The sequence below is a fragment of the Salvia splendens genome, chromosome 15 (genome assembly GCF_004379255.2).
Source record: "Salvia splendens isolate huo1 chromosome 15, SspV2, whole genome shotgun sequence".
NCBI lineage: Eukaryota > Viridiplantae > Streptophyta > Magnoliopsida > Lamiales > Lamiaceae > Salvia > Salvia splendens.
In genome coordinates this window covers 1,398,752-1,415,658 of record NC_056046.1, presented here as the reverse complement: position 1 = coordinate 1,415,658, position 16,907 = coordinate 1,398,752, and the positions used below count along the sequence as shown (strand labels likewise).

At 36.3% G+C, this 16,907-nt stretch overlaps 3 protein-coding genes across 5 annotated transcripts; all 3 read left to right on the top strand.

Annotated features, from left to right (window-relative positions):
* Positions 1–3,074: 3,074 nt before the first annotated feature.
* LOC121769103 (EPIDERMAL PATTERNING FACTOR-like protein 6) lies at positions 3,075–3,935 on the top strand. The gene is made up of 3 exons (XM_042165791.1): positions 3,075–3,344; positions 3,448–3,488; positions 3,574–3,935. Exons 1-3 carry the CDS (start codon positions 3,158–3,160, stop codon positions 3,772–3,774), a joined length of 429 nt encoding a protein of 142 aa, XP_042021725.1. The 5' UTR covers positions 3,075–3,157; the 3' UTR covers positions 3,775–3,935.
* Positions 3,936–6,009: 2,074 nt separating this feature from the next.
* On the top strand, positions 6,010–13,472 carry LOC121767134 (probable phospholipid-transporting ATPase 4). 2 transcript variants are annotated; one of them, XM_042163330.1, is made up of 12 exons: positions 6,010–6,230; positions 6,756–8,702; positions 8,804–8,914; positions 9,009–9,285; positions 9,372–9,460; positions 9,553–9,631; positions 9,725–9,937; positions 10,045–10,170; positions 10,262–10,360; positions 10,433–10,624; positions 10,974–11,665; positions 12,257–13,472. In XM_042163330.1, the coding sequence occupies exons 2-11, from the start codon at positions 6,898–6,900 to the stop codon at positions 11,652–11,654; spliced, it is 3,672 nt and encodes a 1,223-aa protein (XP_042019264.1). In that variant the 5' UTR covers positions 6,010–6,230; positions 6,756–6,897; the 3' UTR covers positions 11,655–11,665; positions 12,257–13,472. The 2 variants fall into 2 exon arrangements, with proteins under 2 accessions (XP_042019264.1, XP_042019263.1); XM_042163329.1 differs by having other exon boundaries at positions 6,695–8,702.
* LOC121767135 (casein kinase I-like) lies at positions 13,342–16,532 on the top strand. 2 transcript variants are annotated; one of them, XM_042163333.1, is made up of 15 exons: positions 13,342–13,483; positions 13,658–13,698; positions 13,866–13,935; positions 14,025–14,173; positions 14,252–14,347; positions 14,449–14,519; positions 14,607–14,668; positions 14,751–14,814; positions 14,896–14,980; positions 15,061–15,187; positions 15,283–15,365; positions 15,445–15,499; positions 15,645–15,769; positions 15,863–16,153; positions 16,243–16,532. In XM_042163333.1, exons 1-15 carry the CDS (start codon positions 13,408–13,410, stop codon positions 16,372–16,374), a joined length of 1,527 nt encoding a protein of 508 aa, XP_042019267.1. In that variant the 5' UTR covers positions 13,342–13,407; the 3' UTR covers positions 16,375–16,532. The 2 variants fall into 2 exon arrangements, with proteins under 2 accessions (XP_042019267.1, XP_042019265.1); XM_042163331.1 differs by having other exon boundaries at positions 15,860–16,153.
* Positions 16,533–16,907: the final 375 nt, after the last annotated feature.

The following is a 16,907-nucleotide window of genomic DNA, read 5'->3' as shown; positions in this document are numbered from 1 at the left end:
GTCATGCATGCATCCGACTCGACCAATGGCATCAATGACCTTCATCTTCCATTGTTTTTTTATCATCTTATCTTCAAATTTGAGCCTCGACCGCAACGGCACCAATCACCTCGGCTGTGATAGGATCATTTGATATTTCTCTTTGTCAACCTTTAATCGACTTCTTTTTATTTTAACAAATTCAACATTTGTAAAACACACTAAGAAAATATATACTCACAAATTTTATTATTGGAATATGTTTTAAAGTGGTAATTAATCTTCACAATATGACAAATCTACTCGTATGCTTATTCATAAATTATCTCTTAATTTACTTTTTTTGATAAAAGCAAAAGTGCTCATATAATTCAAATTCTCGACTGAAAAATAGCATGACAATATGTTGAATGTAAATAAACTCATTTTAACTGCTTTAGAAAAATAACAAGTACTCGTACGCAGCCTTTGACTATCTGTCTTATCTGCTACTACCAATTTAAATTACTTTGCATTCAACATTCTTATTGAACTTTCTTCTATTGCAAATTTGTAGTTCAAAGAACAAAAGTAGGAGTATTCATTTTTTATATATCAAATTCTATCTAAAATCTTAACAATATCGAATTCAAAAAATATAAATTACGCGATCGAGGACAACAGAAAAGGTTGTAGCCTCTATTTGATATTAAAGCAGTAGAGATGGTGCAACGGCTATCACCGGTAATAGAGGAGAATAACATAAATGAACCTCAACCCTGATGGTTGGCACTAGAGATGCCCAAGGTTTTCGATTCCGGCGGTTAACCGTGACTTTTTCTTGAACCGGAACCGCCATATTTTGAACCGCCGGTTCCGGTTCCAAATTTTACGAGCCGAAACCGTGCCGGAACCGCCGGTTCTGGACGGTTCCAAACCAGAACCGTGAAAACCGTGAAATCTAGCCGGAACCGCTAAGATTCGCCGGAAACCGGCCGTTCGGTACCGTGAAAAACCGTAAAAAATCGCTGGAAAACCGGCAGTTCGGAACCGAAATCGGAACTGTGAAATAGCCTCACGGTTCGTTTCCGGTTCTACATTTCTCAAAATCGGAACCGGCGGTTCAAATGAAGAAGAAAATGGAGTAGTATTATTTAGTATTTTTTTAATAAGAATGTGTTAGAAATTGTATGACTAAATTTGAAAATTTTATATAATCTTGTTTTTAAGATAATAACATACTATCAGTCCCAGAACCTTAATAGGGTAATTGATAAACTAATTTACTAGTGGTAATTTTCCTTCTAAAACTCATGAAATAGAAAACACTGTACACTCTTCAAAGTACAATTAATGTTACTGTATGGGGTAAAATATTTTATTCAAAATTAGATATGCTTTAATCACTCTCGGTTCCAACACTAGTCAATTCAATTATTTCATTTTTATGCATATAGTATCTGTCATCTGCCACCTCAGGATTTAACCTTTAAATCTTTTTGTCAGAAACATTCTGATTACTTTCGCATGGAGCATGACCAAAACAGTGCTTCAACTATTAAAATATTTAATTACTACTTTATCATCCATCAAATTGCATAATTTTTTCATATATTCATTTGATTTATGTTTGATCACAAATTCGTATGATCGTATCCCAATCTTTTACTACTTGAATCTCTATTATGTCATTATGTGAGGAGATATATGGTAAATTGGAGGGGCCATATATGCCCACCCAAATAATTTTGAATTTATAGAAATATTTAATAATATGTGTTATAAATATACTCTTAAGTCTAATTAATTTTTTTCTTGAAAACCAGACAAAAATTGGGTTCTTGAAATTGAAGTGAAACGATAGAGACAGAGAGTCAAAGTGTACGATGCATGCATTTTTTCAGTGTATCATCAAATCCCTGTGACTTAACAAAAAAAAAGCACACCATTTATCACCGATAGACAATTGAGAGACTTACACATTTGCTCTGCTGTATACCAATTTACTTGTATTTATTTAGTACTCCCTCCGTAACTGGCTACTCGCCCCTTTCCTTTTCGGCACGGAGATTAAGGAATGAGTGTATAGGAAAGTCAAAAATGACGGCTGAAGGTGAAAATTTTTACTAAAAATTGAAAGAGTGCAAGTAACTTGGGACGCCCAAAAAGGAAATAAGTGTGAGTAGCCTGGGACGGAGGGAGTATTTTCTGTAATATTTCAATCTACAGTCCATCAAATATTTGGGGGACCCTTTTTGGGTAATTTCAAATGTCAATCACACATCTCAAATATGATAGAATTAATTCTGTGAACTAATTTCACTAATCCCAAGACCCTAATTTACAGCCTATTTTGCTCAGGGCTGATTGCAAAGATTGAGATGATGTGGTTTGTTAATTAGCTGTTTTTTTCATGAAAAAAATTGAAATAAAATTCTAGCTAGAGTGTTAAATGCTGCTTAACAGATTTGATCTTGTCAAAATTCTTACATGACAAGTGAGTGATCATTGGCTCTTAATTCTCTCATTATAAATGCTGTCTTTCATTTCCAACAAAGTGATTATAAAAAGATGGGAATTTTTTTTCTTGGATTTTGATTTATCACAATTTTGCCAAATTTTATACGGGTGATAGGATTAATTGACCTTTAAACAAATAATTACACTTTTATTATCATCACATGCATGACTAATTCAACCTCAACAATAAAAAGCTCAATTTATAGATTATTCATTAAAGGAAGTCACTATTTACCCATAGTGTGTCAAGTGGTAATCATCTACTAATGATTAACCTTATCCCAAAATATGGTTAAAATTGTAGCTTCTCCTATTTCAAAACCTCTTGTAACTCATACTTATGGAAACGTGACAAGTCCCATAAATAAAAATTGCGGCTCTACATTCCATGCATTCTGCTTCAATTCCAAATTAGTATTCCCCATTTCATTATTTTGTCATTTATGGAATGACTTGTATTGATGATTCAAGCAATTTAAGATAAAAGGTTGGGTTGATTCCTGTGTCATGTGTCAGCTATATTTGTCAAACTATATAGGATAGAAAGAAAAAAAAAGTCTCCACTCAGAATTTAGAATCACTTGTTTCTAAAGCAACCCCTTCCCTTCAGCCTACCACCACTCTATACACATAGAGGAGAGAGAGTATTGGGAGTGGTGATCAATTTTCCTACTTATATATGCTTGCCATCTTAAATATTCAAGAATTGGCACTCCTTTCTCTTGAGGGTTTTGAAAAGATGAAGAGGGCAAGAAGAATCTATGGTTTTGTTTTCTTGTTTGTGATGTTGCTCAATTTGGATGGAGCAACAAGTAGGAATTTCCCACTAAGGAATACTACTACTACTACTACTAATAATATTCAAGGTTTCTTTTCATTGCATTTTCCAATTTCTTCTCGTTTCTTACTACAAGAAGTGAAAATCTATTCATTCTTGCAATAATTTTGTTTGCATTTGTGATGTGGCAGGCTATGTCAAAATCCAAGCCAACTCTTCAACCCCTATTGAGGTGCATAAATTAGCATAATGTGTTACTATAGTATAGTGCTGATTATTAAATTGGTTTTGATTTATTTGTGTTTTTGAATGTGAAGGGGGTGGTGGAGAGAGAAGGGAAGTACAAGCAATTGAAGAAATTGGGGTCAAAGCCACCAAGTTGTGAGCACAAGTGCTATGGGTGTAAGCCATGTGAAGCAATCCAAGTTCCAACCACAACACATTTTGGGGTTTTATACACTAATTATGAGCCAGAGGGTTGGAAATGTAAGTGTGGGCCCACCTTCTACAGCCCTTGATTCAATTTGAGAGAGAGAGAGGGAGAGAGAGTGTATCATCAATTTCCAATTTTATTTCATCTTTGTGAAATTAAGATGGTAGAAGTAAGTAGCTAGTTAGCTCTAGTAGTTGTATTAGTTTGTATAATGATATGCTTTCATTCTAATCTACAATTTAAAAATAAAATAGCCCATTTTATGTTTCAATTTACCGATAGCTCGAAGCCCGAGTTATTGAGTAGAGAGAAATAGTCTTAACAACTAAGTTACGCTTCATCGACAACGGCCCATTTAAGTTGCAAAGCTAAACTCATAGCAATGGAGTAGTAAAATTTTTTTTTACAAAAAGTGTCTTTGCATGTCTTGGTTTTTGTAGCATAAACGAAATATATATGCAATTATAAAAATTGTCTGGCATTTAAATCCTAAAAGGATTATACAATGTCCAAAATCCAAATTGTTTTGCTACTGGGCCCAAAAGCCCATTAACCTCTCTTTTGATTTTATTTGTAGCTTATATTTTCAACGAATACCAAACAATGGAATTTAGTAAAATTGTGTATAATATTTATATTTTGATGATATTTCTATATAGGAAAACAATAAAACCATGAATTTGTTTGGATTTGTCGGTGGATATTTTTTTATACCATGTTTACATCGTGGGCCCAAAAAACCAGCATTTCCATACAAAAATGTGGGCCCAATAAACATGAGAATATATAAACCATATGGAGGCTGCGAGATGGGTGCACTTTGGATTTGCGACTAATTATTTTTTATAATATTATAAATAAATAGTAAACGAATTTAAAATGTGCATATCTTCCATAATTAAAATAGTCACTTTTAACTTTTAGTTAGTTCAATTTCATTAAAAATATAATACCAGACATACATGATAGAATTTAAGTAAAAATGAATTCAATATCTCTTACTAAAAAGAACTTTGTGATGTTTCAATTTTGTTAATTAGTTAATATTCATTAAAAATATAACACCAAATATATAGATGGGAAATAACTATATCCAAGTAAAATTAATCTCTTTAAAAGGACTTTTGTGTTATGCCATCTAGTTATAATGAAAGTAAATTTAATTTGTTTTATATGAATTCGTTAGAATATAGTAATTTTATGAACACATGTGTGGTTCAACGTTCAACAGAATGATGAGCTCTATCAATATAGGAGTATTACTTTTATTTCTTCTTTATCTGAATTAATTGATTTAGAAGAACTCTTTTGTTTTTGAAACTATTATAGGAGACAAATATATTATGATTAAAGATTATGATTTCAATACCAAATCAGAACGTCAATCATTGCTTGTTAATTTCATTAACGCGTCAGAATAGTATTAAATGTATTTTAAACCAAATTAAGAAAATTAATTATCTAAATTTTATACATCTAAGTTACATGTTCTGGTTGAAATTTGATGTATCTAAGATTAATTTGTCCCAACTAGGAAAATAATCAACGATAGATGACTCAATCACTTTAGATTATGTTCCATACTGTTATAATGAAAATAAATTTAATTTGTTTTATATGAATTCGTTTGCCCCATTCATCATAAAATTTCTTAAATTTTAAATGTTGGCATGCTTAACTTGGACATATTTACACCCATCAATAATAAATGTGGGTTGTTACTTGTTAGTTTAGTGGTAGAGCAGTTAATGTTTGAGATTAAAAATTTTATATTCGAGTTTCCCATGCAGCTTTTACATTATCAAACTTATCTATAAACACAATGTAAAATTATTGTCACACTCGACTCGAGTAGTATATACTCATAACTAATTATTGTCACCCTAATTAATAGAGTAACTAATTAGCTTAAAATTAGGGTGATTACAATAAATAAACTCGTAAAATTATGTTTCTCGCGTTATTTCATAAGGCGTCTAACGTGCTCATGGAGCGTACCAAAGACCTCCCGCTACTTTTCTATATTTTCGTAGTGGTAATAGGAACTTTTGCAACGATTCGCGTAAAAGTATTAAAGTTTTGTAACTATAATACCATTAAATATTTTTCTCATTAGTCATAAATAATTTTTTAAAAAAACTTATTTTCCAAGAACTACTTAAATTAACATCATTAATTATGCCAGCTAATGCAATCTCTAATTAATATCGAATTATAATAGTACTAATAAATAAATAAGGAAAATAACATTTAATAAATAAATAAGGAAAATAACATTTATTCTCTATTTTCCATTTACATTTTGTGATGAAAACTCAGGCAATTTAGAGAGAGAAACAGGAAGAACTTTAGAGAGAGAAACGACGTCTTCAACAGAACACAGAAGACACTATTTTTCCGCATCTCTCTAAAAACTCTCCCACTCTCTCTTTTCCGACCCACCTCTTCTCCTCCTCTTCGTTTTCGCTATCTTTCTCTTCTCCTCAGCTGATATTCCATCTGAGTTTGCCCCACATTTCCGTTTCATCATTTTCTGCTCAGGTAAAACCACATCAATTTGCCGACGATACCGTTTAATTATGCGCGAATTGTGTTTTGTTTTTGATGGATTTGTTTCGGCGAGAAAAAAAACAGTGAATGTGAAATGCCGCTTTACCTTTTGTTAATCTGTATTTTGGAGCTGCAGATATAGAAATTTTAGCTGGCATTTTGCCTAATTGAATTGCGGTCTGTTTTTGTTAATTCTGCCGAATTCTGTGATTAATTTGTTGTTTGGAGGAATAATCGTCGTCAATTTATTGCATTCGAGCTGATTTTGTTTCTGTATTGAGATCCATGCTTAAATTTGGTTCGGCGATTTTGTGATTATATATGCATTAATCATGTTGTTTAATTGAATTTATGTGTGGATGCTAATTTATACGATTGTGTTGGCTATGCAGTAATGCAAATGATGGTGTGATTTTGAATTGTTTTTTAAGGAGTATGATTTAATTTTGTTCTAGGTGGTGGTACATTTTTAGGATTCTTCGATTCAAATATTCAAGGGTTTGGGAAAATTTTCAGGAGGGCAAGTCAAGTTTCCATGGAGAAATGATGGTTGCATAAGCAAGCCTTTCACTTGCCTTGACCGGGCAAGTGCTGCGGGTTTTGTTTGCTTGATTCTCTCAGAAAGCTACGTGGAATTGAACTCCGTGTTAGTTAGGAAATGGCCGGAGGAAGAATAAGGGAAAAGTTCCGCAGGAGCAGCCTGTACACGTTTGCTACGTGCCACAGGCCGCACACTTCTGAGGAAGAAGAATTCAGCCTTCCTGTCGAAGGGCCTGGTTACTCGCGAGTTGTTCAGTGCAACAAACCGGATCTGCACGATCATAGACCTCTCAAGTACTGCAAAAATTACATATCCACAACCAAATACAATTTCATTACATTTCTTCCAAAGGCAATATTTGAGCAATTCAGACGCGTTGCCAATATGTACTTTCTCCTGGCTGCAGCCTTGTCGCTGACTCCCGTGACACCTTTTTCTCCTCTGAGCATGATTGCTCCTTTGGTCTTTGTTGTGGGGTTGAGTATGGCTAAGGAAGCTATGGAAGATTGGCGCCGGTTTATGCAGGATATGAATGTTAACTTACGGAAAGCGTCTGTGCACAAGCAAGACGGTACTTTTGGTCCTAAGCCGTGGATGAAGATTCGGGTAGGAGATATAGTGAAAGTAGAAAAGGATCAGTTTTTCCCTGCTGATCTGCTTTTTTTATCTTCTAGTTACGAAGATGGGATTTGTTATGTCGAGACTATGAATCTAGACGGGGAGACTAATTTGAAGGTGAAACGAGCGATGGAGGTGACACAAAACATTGAGGATGATTCTTCTTTGAAGGATTTTAGTGGAACCATCAAATGTGAGGATCCAAACTCCAGTCTTTACACTTTTGTGGGGAAAATGGAATATGATTGCAAGGTATATCCCATTGATCCAAGTCAAATACTCCTTCGAGACTCGAAGCTTCGGAATACGGCCTATGCATATGGAGTAGTTGTATTCACTGGTCATGATAGCAAAGTTATGCAGAACTCCACGAAATCTCCTTCTAAGAGGAGTACGATCGAGAAACAAATGGACAAGATAATTTACATTCTTTTCATTGTTCTAGTGGTCATTTCACTTCTAAGTTCCATCGGTTTTATTCTGAAGACGAAATACGATCTGCCAAACTGGTGGTATTTACAGGTTCCGGACGAAAAACATCTTTATGATCCTCAGCAGCCGCTGCAATCGGGGTTCTATCATCTGGTTACTGCTCTTATGCTGTATGGCTACTTGATACCGATATCCCTCTATGTGTCGATTGAGGTCGTAAAAGTCCTCCAAGCACTATTCATAAACAAGGATATTCAAATGTATGATGAAGAGACCGGAACTCCAGCTCAGGCTCGGACATCAAACTTGAATGAGGAATTGGGGCAGGTTGATACGATCCTATCAGATAAAACTGGCACTTTAACATGCAACCAAATGGATTTCCTTAAATGCTCGATTGCTGGCACTGCATATGGCACTCGTCCTAGTGATGTAGAACTTGCTGCTGCGGAGCAGATGGTGAGGGATATGGATGGTCAGGGTCAAAGCGGAATGCCCCAATCGACGGACAAAAGTCAAGAATTTGTGAAATCGGAGATCCAATTGGAGACTGTCGTTACTGCGAAAGATGACATGCTTAGGCTACCGATAAAGGGGTTTAGCTTTGAGGATAACCGCCTCATGTCCGGGAATTGGTTTAACGAGTCGACTGCTGATGACATCTTGCTATTTTTCCGAATACTATCGGTTTGTCACAGTGCAATTCCAGAGCAAAACGAAGAGACTGGAATCTGTACCTATGAAGCAGAATCACCTGATGAAGGTGCATTTCTTGTTGCTGCCAGAGAATTTGGTTTTGAGTTATGTAAAAGAACACAATCGGGTGTACATGTACGCGAGAGATATCCTTCCTATAAAGAGCCAGTTGAAAGGTTAGGCGACGAGCAATTAGCTTTAACTTCTGCGTGGAAGAGTTGCTCTGTATTTAACCATGTTGTGACATGTGTCTTGTACTATTTACCTCTGATTTCAGGGAGTACAAACTTCTAAATTTGTTGGACTTCACTAGCAAGAGGAAGCGAATGTCTGTAATCGTTAGGGATGAAAATGATCAGATTCTTCTCTTCTGCAAAGGAGCTGACAGGTGCGATTCTTTTTGCAAATTCTGTTTTGTGTTTATTTGACTACCACTTTCAAGATCTCCCAACTCTTGTATCTAAAGCATTTGTGTGATACAGCATCATTTTCGAACGCTTAGCAAATGGCGGGAAAAAGTATTTGGATGTTACCACAAAGCATTTGAACGATTACGGGGAGGCTGGATTGCGAACTCTTGCACTTGCTTACAAGAAACTCGATGAGGCGGAGTATAATGCTTGGAATGATGAGTTCACCAGAGCAAAAACCTCATTTGGTGGTGATAGGGAGGCGAATCTAGAGCGGGTGTCTGATATGATGGAAAGGGACTTGATACTTGTTGGTGCGACTGCTGTGGAGGACAAATTACAGAAAGGAGTACGTCTTATAACCTATCAATGCTTATGCTCGTTACATTGCAATATCTGAAAGTCGTTTGCTTATTCTTTATTGGTGCTCTATAGGTGCCTCAGTGCATAGACAAACTTGCACAAGCTGGTTTGAAGATTTGGGTTCTGACAGGTGATAAGATGGAAACTGCAATTAATATAGGGTCTGTTGGCTGTACCTATTTATGGTAATTCCGTAAGTCTATTGTAAAATAATTTTAAAGCTTGAACTAAAATTAGTATTGCTGCAATGCAGATTTTCTTGTAGTTTGCTTCGGCAAGGGATGAAGCAAATTTGTATAACGATCAATCCTGAAATGTTCGAGTCCACCGAGGTACTTTCCTGTAGGAATGAATGGATGCTGAATTATATTTCGCGAAGCTAATCTAATTATGCTGTCTTGCTCTTCTTATTAATTTTTTCCCAGAGTTCTGCAAGGGATGGAATCTTAAAGCAAATTATTGATGGATTCCAAATGGTGAAGCAAGAAAAAGATCCTAATGCTGCGTTTGCATTGATCATTGATGGAAAGACTCTGGCATATGCACTGGAGGATGACATGAAGCATAAATTTCTGAGTTTAGCTGTTGAATGTGCTTCGGTCATATGCTGCCGAGTCTCCCCTAAGCAGAAAGCTCTTGTAAGATGCTTTAGTTATGCTCTCGAAATTTTAGGTTTCCTGCCGGCTATTCAGTCTGTTGGCTTATATTTCTTATCATTTGACACCTTTTATATATGGCTGATTAGGTAACAAGATTAGTGAAAGAAGGCACTGGAAAAATCACATTAGCAATTGGTGATGGTGCGAACGATGTTGGCATGATTCAAGAAGCTGACATTGGAGTTGGCATCAGCGGATGTGAAGGAATGCAGGTCGGTCACGAATCCTTCTCACTGTAGAATTGATTGGGTTATAACATATCTCGTTTGTGATCAATGCGTGCATCGTTCATATGATTTGCAGGCTGTGATGGCTAGCGACTTTGCTATTGCTGAGTTTCGGTTTCTAGAGAGGCTTCTAGTAGTACATGGGCATTGGTGCTACAAAAGGATTGCTCAAATGGTAAATAATTATTAAGGAAAAGCTCATTTTACATTTGATTAGTTCTAACCACACTGCAATTCTCTGTTGCAGATTTGTTACTTTTTCTACAAGAACATTGCGTTTGGCCTCACAATCTTCTATTTCGAGGCGTTTGCTGGTTTTTCCGGACAATCAGTGTATGACGACTGGTATATGCTGCTATTCAACGTCGTTCTCACTTCGCTGCCTGTCATTTCGCTTGGTGTGTTCGAACAGGATGTGGATTCTGAAGTATGCTTGCAGGTGAGTATTCTCTTAGCTTTCTACAAACTAGTTTTACTAAGGTTAAATTACCGGAAAAATCATGAAATTTGAATTTCATCTGAATTATCCCACTACAAAAAAAATACCCTAAGTATAATGTATTGATGATGTTTTTCAACCAAACAATGCCGTTGTGTTTATGATTTTCACCTGTCATATTGGATCCAATATCACCTAATTATTTCGACATGGGATAATTGAGATTAAATTCAAATTTCATTGTTTTTTCGGCTGATTTTAAAGTTGTTGGACGAATCAGAATTTGATCAAACTTTATGGTATTTCGGGCAATTTGCCTCCTTTCTAAATTAAACTCTGGTTGTGGCAGTTCCCGGCTTTGTATCAGCAAGGCCCGAAAAACCTGTTCTTCGACCGGGTGAGAATATTCGTGTGGATGGCGAACGGTCTTTACGCTTCCCTCATTATCTTCTTCCTCAACATCATCATCTTCTACGACCAAGCTTTCCGCTCCGGCGGCCAGACGGCCGACATGACGGCCGTCGGGACTGCCATGATGACCTGCGTGATCTGGACAGTCAACGTCCAGATCGCGCTGGCAATGAGCCACTTCACTTGGATCCAGCACGTCCTCATCGTCGCCAGCGTAGCCACGTGGTACCTCTTCCTCCTGGTCTACGGAGAGCTTCAGTATGCCCTCGAGGTGAACGCGTTCAGGATCCTCCTCGAGATCCTCGCCCCAGCCCCAATCTACTGGTCCACGACCCTCCTGGTCACGATCGTATGCAACCTCCCGTACTTTGCCCACATCTCGTTCCAGAGGTCGCTGAACCCGCTGGACCACCACATCATCCAGGAGATCAAGTACTACAAGAAGGACATCGAGGACGGGCGCATGTGGAGCCGGGAGAGGTCCAAGGCGCGGCAGAAGACGAAGATCGGGTTCTCGGCGAGAGTCGACGCGAAGATCAGGCAGCTCAAGGGGAGACTGCACAGGAAATGCTCAGTAGTGATCAGTGGCCATTCTTCTCCTGCAAGGAAACAGACTTGATATATACATACATATATATATATACATATACATACATATATATATATATACATATATACATACATATATATATATATATGGGGAGATGATCAAAATAAGTATGTGTTTAAATCCAGAAATGCAGACCAAATCTTGGCCCTGTGATTAGATGATCTAATGGTCAATAATTAACCAAAAACACGGAAGGTCATAATTAAGCAATTTTAGGTCATATTATAATATTTGGGTTTAATGTCATGATAAGATCGTTTTAGGTCATGCTTTGTTAGCATGACCTAAAAATTACCTAATTATGACCTAAAAGTGACCTAATTATGATATTGTTCTGTGTTTCTGTATTTAAATCTAGTTTTCATAGATCAAAACCCTATATATATATATATATATATATATATATATATATATATATATAACGATCTTAGCATGACATTAAACTCAAATATTATAATATGACCTAAAATTGCTTAATTATGACCTTCCGTGTTTTTGGTTAATTATTGACCATTAGATCATCTAATCCTAGGGCCAAGATTTGGTCTGCATTTCTGGATTTAAACACATACTTATTTTGATCATCTCCCTATATATATATATATATATATATATATATATATATATATATATATAAACTCATACAAGCTTCATGAAAAGGAAAATATGATGACCTGTTTCTTGATGTAAAGGTCTGCTGTATGTAACATACATATATATATATGTATGTATAGATTCTTTATCATGATATAACAGTTCCATATTTGGTGTTTCATTATTGAGCCTTTTATATATCATTTCGAAATGCTGATTAAGTCATGAAATTTGAACATATCTCATTTTTCCAATAAAGATCTTTTAGTGCTATTTTTCATTGTAAATAGCTGCTTTTTCTTTTGTAATTTTAGTAAGAAATCATATTGCATAATCTCTAGTGTGTTAGTGATTGATACTCCCTCCGTCCCACAAGAATATGCACTATTTCCCTTTTAATCCGTCCCATAATAATATGCACTTTCTAATTTTAGAAATTATTTTCTCTCTAATGTGGTGGGACCTATTCCATACTAACAATACTTTAATTACTTTTTCTCTCTGCCTCTCTTTTACTTTACTAATTTTGCATTAAAACTCGTGTCAAACCCAAAGTGCATATTCTTTAGAGACGAGAGAGTATATTATTAATAGAAAATCAGATTCACTTATCAAAAATAAATAACCACCAATTTTGGTAAGTGAATATGAGTATTTTGTAAATAGAGTTTTTTTTAAAATCTTAAAAATGAAATTATCCAAATCCCATTGGATTGGAAACGTACGAACGTTACAAATTTAAAGAAAATACCATTATTCTTTACCATAAATAAATACATTTTCGACGGGTTGGCCCATCAGCCCACCACCGGGCACCCGTACCCGACAAATACGGGTCCGACGTCACGACGTCGTATTTAAGCCAATTGTGTCAGTCTTCCTCAGTTCTAAAAGAGCAGAAACAGTAGAAAACAAAAAAGCAGAGTAAAAAAAAAGAAAAAAAAAAGAAAAAAAGGAAGAAACAGATAAATCATTGGAACTTAGGTGTGAACGGAACAAAAAAAATCTCTGGATTTCTTGATCAGATCGAAGAAACGAGGAGCTTTACATGGATTAAACTTGTAATTTTATAGATATTGTCGCTCTTTTTCTATCCAGGAATTTGCAAGATTTGACTGAGTTGAGGTGAAAAGAGGAGTGGATTGGGGTTTCCACTGTTTGAACTGTGATGGAGCCCCGAGTTGGGAATAAGTATCGCCTCGGCAGGAAAATCGGGAGCGGCTCCTTTGGGGAGATCTATTTAGGTTCAATTTTGGAACTGTGTGTATGTGTGTGTTTTATTCTGGTTTAGGGATGTTTAATTGATTGAATTAGGCTGATTTAACTGTTTGAATTTGATGCCTTGTGTGTGTTCTGTGTGTAAATTTTTTTCTTCCTAAAATAGTTGTCTGATTTGTTTTTGTGTTGCTTGTTTGCAGGAACTAATATACAGACGAATGAAGAAGTAGCTATTAAGCTTGTCAGTAATTTAATTTGAAATGTTTTTTTCCTGATCTTTTTTCATTTTTTGATGATTATTGATGCCTATCTTTGATTATTGTATGTGTATATGTGTGTGTGTGGTGTGTGTATTGTTGGAATTTTGATTTCCCTAGCAAGCATTTTACTTGTGCTGAATTTGCTTAGGAAAATGTGAAGACGAAGCATCCGCAATTACAGTACGAGTCGAAACTGTACAAGTTGCTTCAGGGAGGAAGTAATGATCTTTGCTATCAATTTGATCCTTTGCATTGCTGTATCTGTGGCATTCGCGTCAATTGGTATTCTTTTATGCTTTTTTGGCAGCTGGGATTCCGAGTATTAAATGGTTCGGAGTCGAAGGAGACTACAATGTGCTTGTGATTGAATTGTTGGGGCATAGTCTTGAAGACTTGTTTAACTTCTGTAGTAGGAAAGTGTCTTTGAAGACTGTTCTCATGCTTGCAGATCAGATGGTATGATGTTGTAATCGTTTACAACTGTAGATGGTTAGACGTTTCGATTTTAAGCTTGAAAGGTTGAGTCTTTTTCAGATTACTCGGGTTGAGTATATCCACTCTAAATCATTTTTGCACCGAGACATAAAACCCGACAACTTTCTCATGGGATTGGGGAGACGCGCCTTTCAGGTTGCTCCCTTTGCCTTACTTAAATGTTTTTGTAGTGTCCTTATAATATGCCGTTTCTTTATTATGCGATCTTTAGGAATTTACTACTGCTTTATGTGTAGGTTTATGCTATAGATTTTGGACTTGCCAAGAAATATAGAGATGCCTCAACTCATCAGCACATTCCTTATCGGTAGGCTGACTTCCTCATGCATCCGTTCAGATCCTTAAGAACATGTTATACATTGCTAAATAACATTTTTTTGGTCGTATGTTGCAGAGAAAATAAAAATTTGACTGGGACAGCTAGGTATGCAAGTATGAATACACATCTTGGCATAGGTATGGATGAGTTCAGTTTTAACATTAGGATGTCTGTTTTTTTACTGTCTATGAATTTATGTTTGATTATGTGAATGCATAGAACAAAGTCGCAGGGACGACCTAGAATCACTTGGATATGTTCTCATGTATTTCCTAAGAGGAAGGTATATCTATTGGAGTCGACCTTTTCGAATCCTCAATGTTGAGTTCTTGTGATGCGTATATTGATTCTCGGAAATGTGTAGCCTTCCTTGGCAGGGGCTGAAAGCTGGAACCAAGAAACAGAAGTATGATAAGATCAGTGAGAAAAAAGTGTCAACTTCGATTGAGGTGATTGACACTTTAATCTATTGCCTGAAAATTGAGTAAATCCAATTGCATGATACTGACATTGGTTCCCTGTCTTGCAGTCTCTATGCCGTGGATATCCTACTGAGTTTGCTTCTTACTTCCATTATTGCCGTTCACTTAAGTTTGATGATAAGCCAGATTATGCCTATTTGAAGAGGAATTTCCGTGACCTATTCATTCGTGAAGGTTCTAAAACCCCCTTTCATTTCGACTTTATGTTCAATTTTGCATCTTTTTACATACTTTGTTTATCCATCCTTTCTTCTCCTGTCCCATTTCAGGTTTTCAGGTCGATCATGTATTTGACTGGACAATTTTGAAATATCAGCAAGCTGATTTTGCCAGCCCTCCATCTCGTGCTCTTGTTAGTAACAAAATTAATTTTTGTTTTATGCACGTACCTTTTTCGCTCAGAAAAAAAAAACTAACAAATTTTGGGACAGGGAGCTCCTGCTGGAACAAGTTCAGGGATGCAACCCCCCAACATTGGCAGACCAGGTATTTCTCGTGTTTCCAGCTATATTACGTTATATCTGCTTGCAGTTGTTTTTCTCTCCTCTTTACTCGCTTCTAACTTCTAAGCTATCTCTATAACTTGTGGTAGATGCCGTATCTAACTAAATATTATTTCGACTATGTGCAGGCCGTGATGAAGATGTTGCTCGTGGTTTATCCGCCAATGGTAGTCATAGCAGGAACTTTCTGAATTCTGGGAACTTTTCTAGACAGAAAGGTGTAACCGCAAATGACTTCACAATGCCTAAAGAAGTAAGCATGCTCGACACTTGCACGGAATGATGCAAGCTTAATCTACCCGATTTTGTGTTTCCATTTTGCCTGATCTTGTTGCTGTTGTAGCAGATATCTAGCTCTAACATCTTCCGGCAAGCTGGAACTTCAAGGAGGCCTACTGTCTCCAGCAGTCGTGACCTGGAGATTTCTGCCAATGGTAACAATGACCCTCCTTCCACCCGGACAGCAGATCCCAGCCCAAGAAAATACGGTAATAGCTCCATTGCAGCGCAGAGAAGCTCACCGGTAGTGCCATCAGGCCGTAAGCGGTCATCTTTTACGAGAAACACCTCGAACGTGAAGAGTTTTGAGTCCACGCTCAAGGGCATAGCAGGCCTGAAAATCGGCCCGGATGAGAGGGTACATTATTAGCCGGACTGCTTGTTTCTACTATGAGAATTCGATTACATATATAGCATTCGGAAACTTGAAATTGTTATTCGATGCAGAGTCTTGAAAGAGCACAGACACAGAGTGAGCAAGACATAGTGAAACAAGGGACGAAATCGCGGTCGAACCTGGCTATGTTGTATCAGCAGTTGAAGAGAAGAGGTGGTAGTCTCACTAAAGACATGCATTGATTTCTCCCTTGCTGTGTCCCTGATTTATTTGTCTATACAAAAAAAGGGGTGTGTTTATATTCTGTAATTGCTGCAAATTCATTGCCAATTTTCTGATAATGGCATACTCAAATATTCTTGTTTTATTGAGTGTGCTCACTTTGAGTATTTTTGGGGAATTATTATTTGCTGTCAGATTTTCATCAGATCAGTTGCATTTTGTTCTTTTGGTCTATAGTTGGTTTTATAAATTCAAAACCACTAATTCTTTATCAAAAGACTTGAATCCATTGTTTCAAGGGGGACATTTCAAAAACAAAAAACTCATCATTTAGAGTGGGCATAATGAATAATTAACTCATTGATTTTAGAAAATACCCTTCTTGCAATGTTACATTTCAAACATTTTTCTTAGTATGCATTGTTCTTCATCCGTTCATGACTAAAAGTCATAATTTATAGTACTATCATTTTGGGATGTGTTCACAACAAAACTTAGGTAAGTAAAACTTACATTTCACTCACTCGATACAATTCACATTTTGGTATAAAAT

Bases quoted from the DNA above. Each gene is read 5' to 3' on its own strand.
- LOC121769103 (XM_042165791.1), top strand. From the start codon at position 3,158: ATGCTTGCCATCTTAAATATTCAAGAATTGGCACTCCTTTCTCTTGAG. The intron at 3,345-3,447 runs GTTTCTTTTCAT...GTGATGTGGCAG, and splicing joins TACTACTAATAATATTCAAG to GCTATGTCAAAATCCAAGCC. The intron at 3,489-3,573 runs GTGCATAAATTA...TTGAATGTGAAG, and splicing joins ACTCTTCAACCCCTATTGAG to GGGGTGGTGGAGAGAGAAGG.
- LOC121767134 (XM_042163330.1), top strand. From the start codon at position 6,898: ATGGCCGGAGGAAGAATAAGGGAAAAGTTCCGCAGGAGCAGCCTGTAC. The intron at 8,703-8,803 runs GTTAGGCGACGA...CTCTGATTTCAG, and splicing joins TATAAAGAGCCAGTTGAAAG to GGAGTACAAACTTCTAAATT. The intron at 10,171-10,261 runs GTCGGTCACGAA...TATGATTTGCAG, and splicing joins GCGGATGTGAAGGAATGCAG to GCTGTGATGGCTAGCGACTT.
- LOC121767135 (XM_042163331.1), top strand. From the start codon at position 13,408: ATGGAGCCCCGAGTTGGGAATAAGTATCGCCTCGGCAGGAAAATCGGG. The intron at 14,815-14,895 runs GTATATCTATTG...GGAAATGTGTAG, and splicing joins ATGTATTTCCTAAGAGGAAG to CCTTCCTTGGCAGGGGCTGA. The intron at 16,154-16,242 runs GTACATTATTAG...TATTCGATGCAG, and splicing joins AAATCGGCCCGGATGAGAGG to AGTCTTGAAAGAGCACAGAC.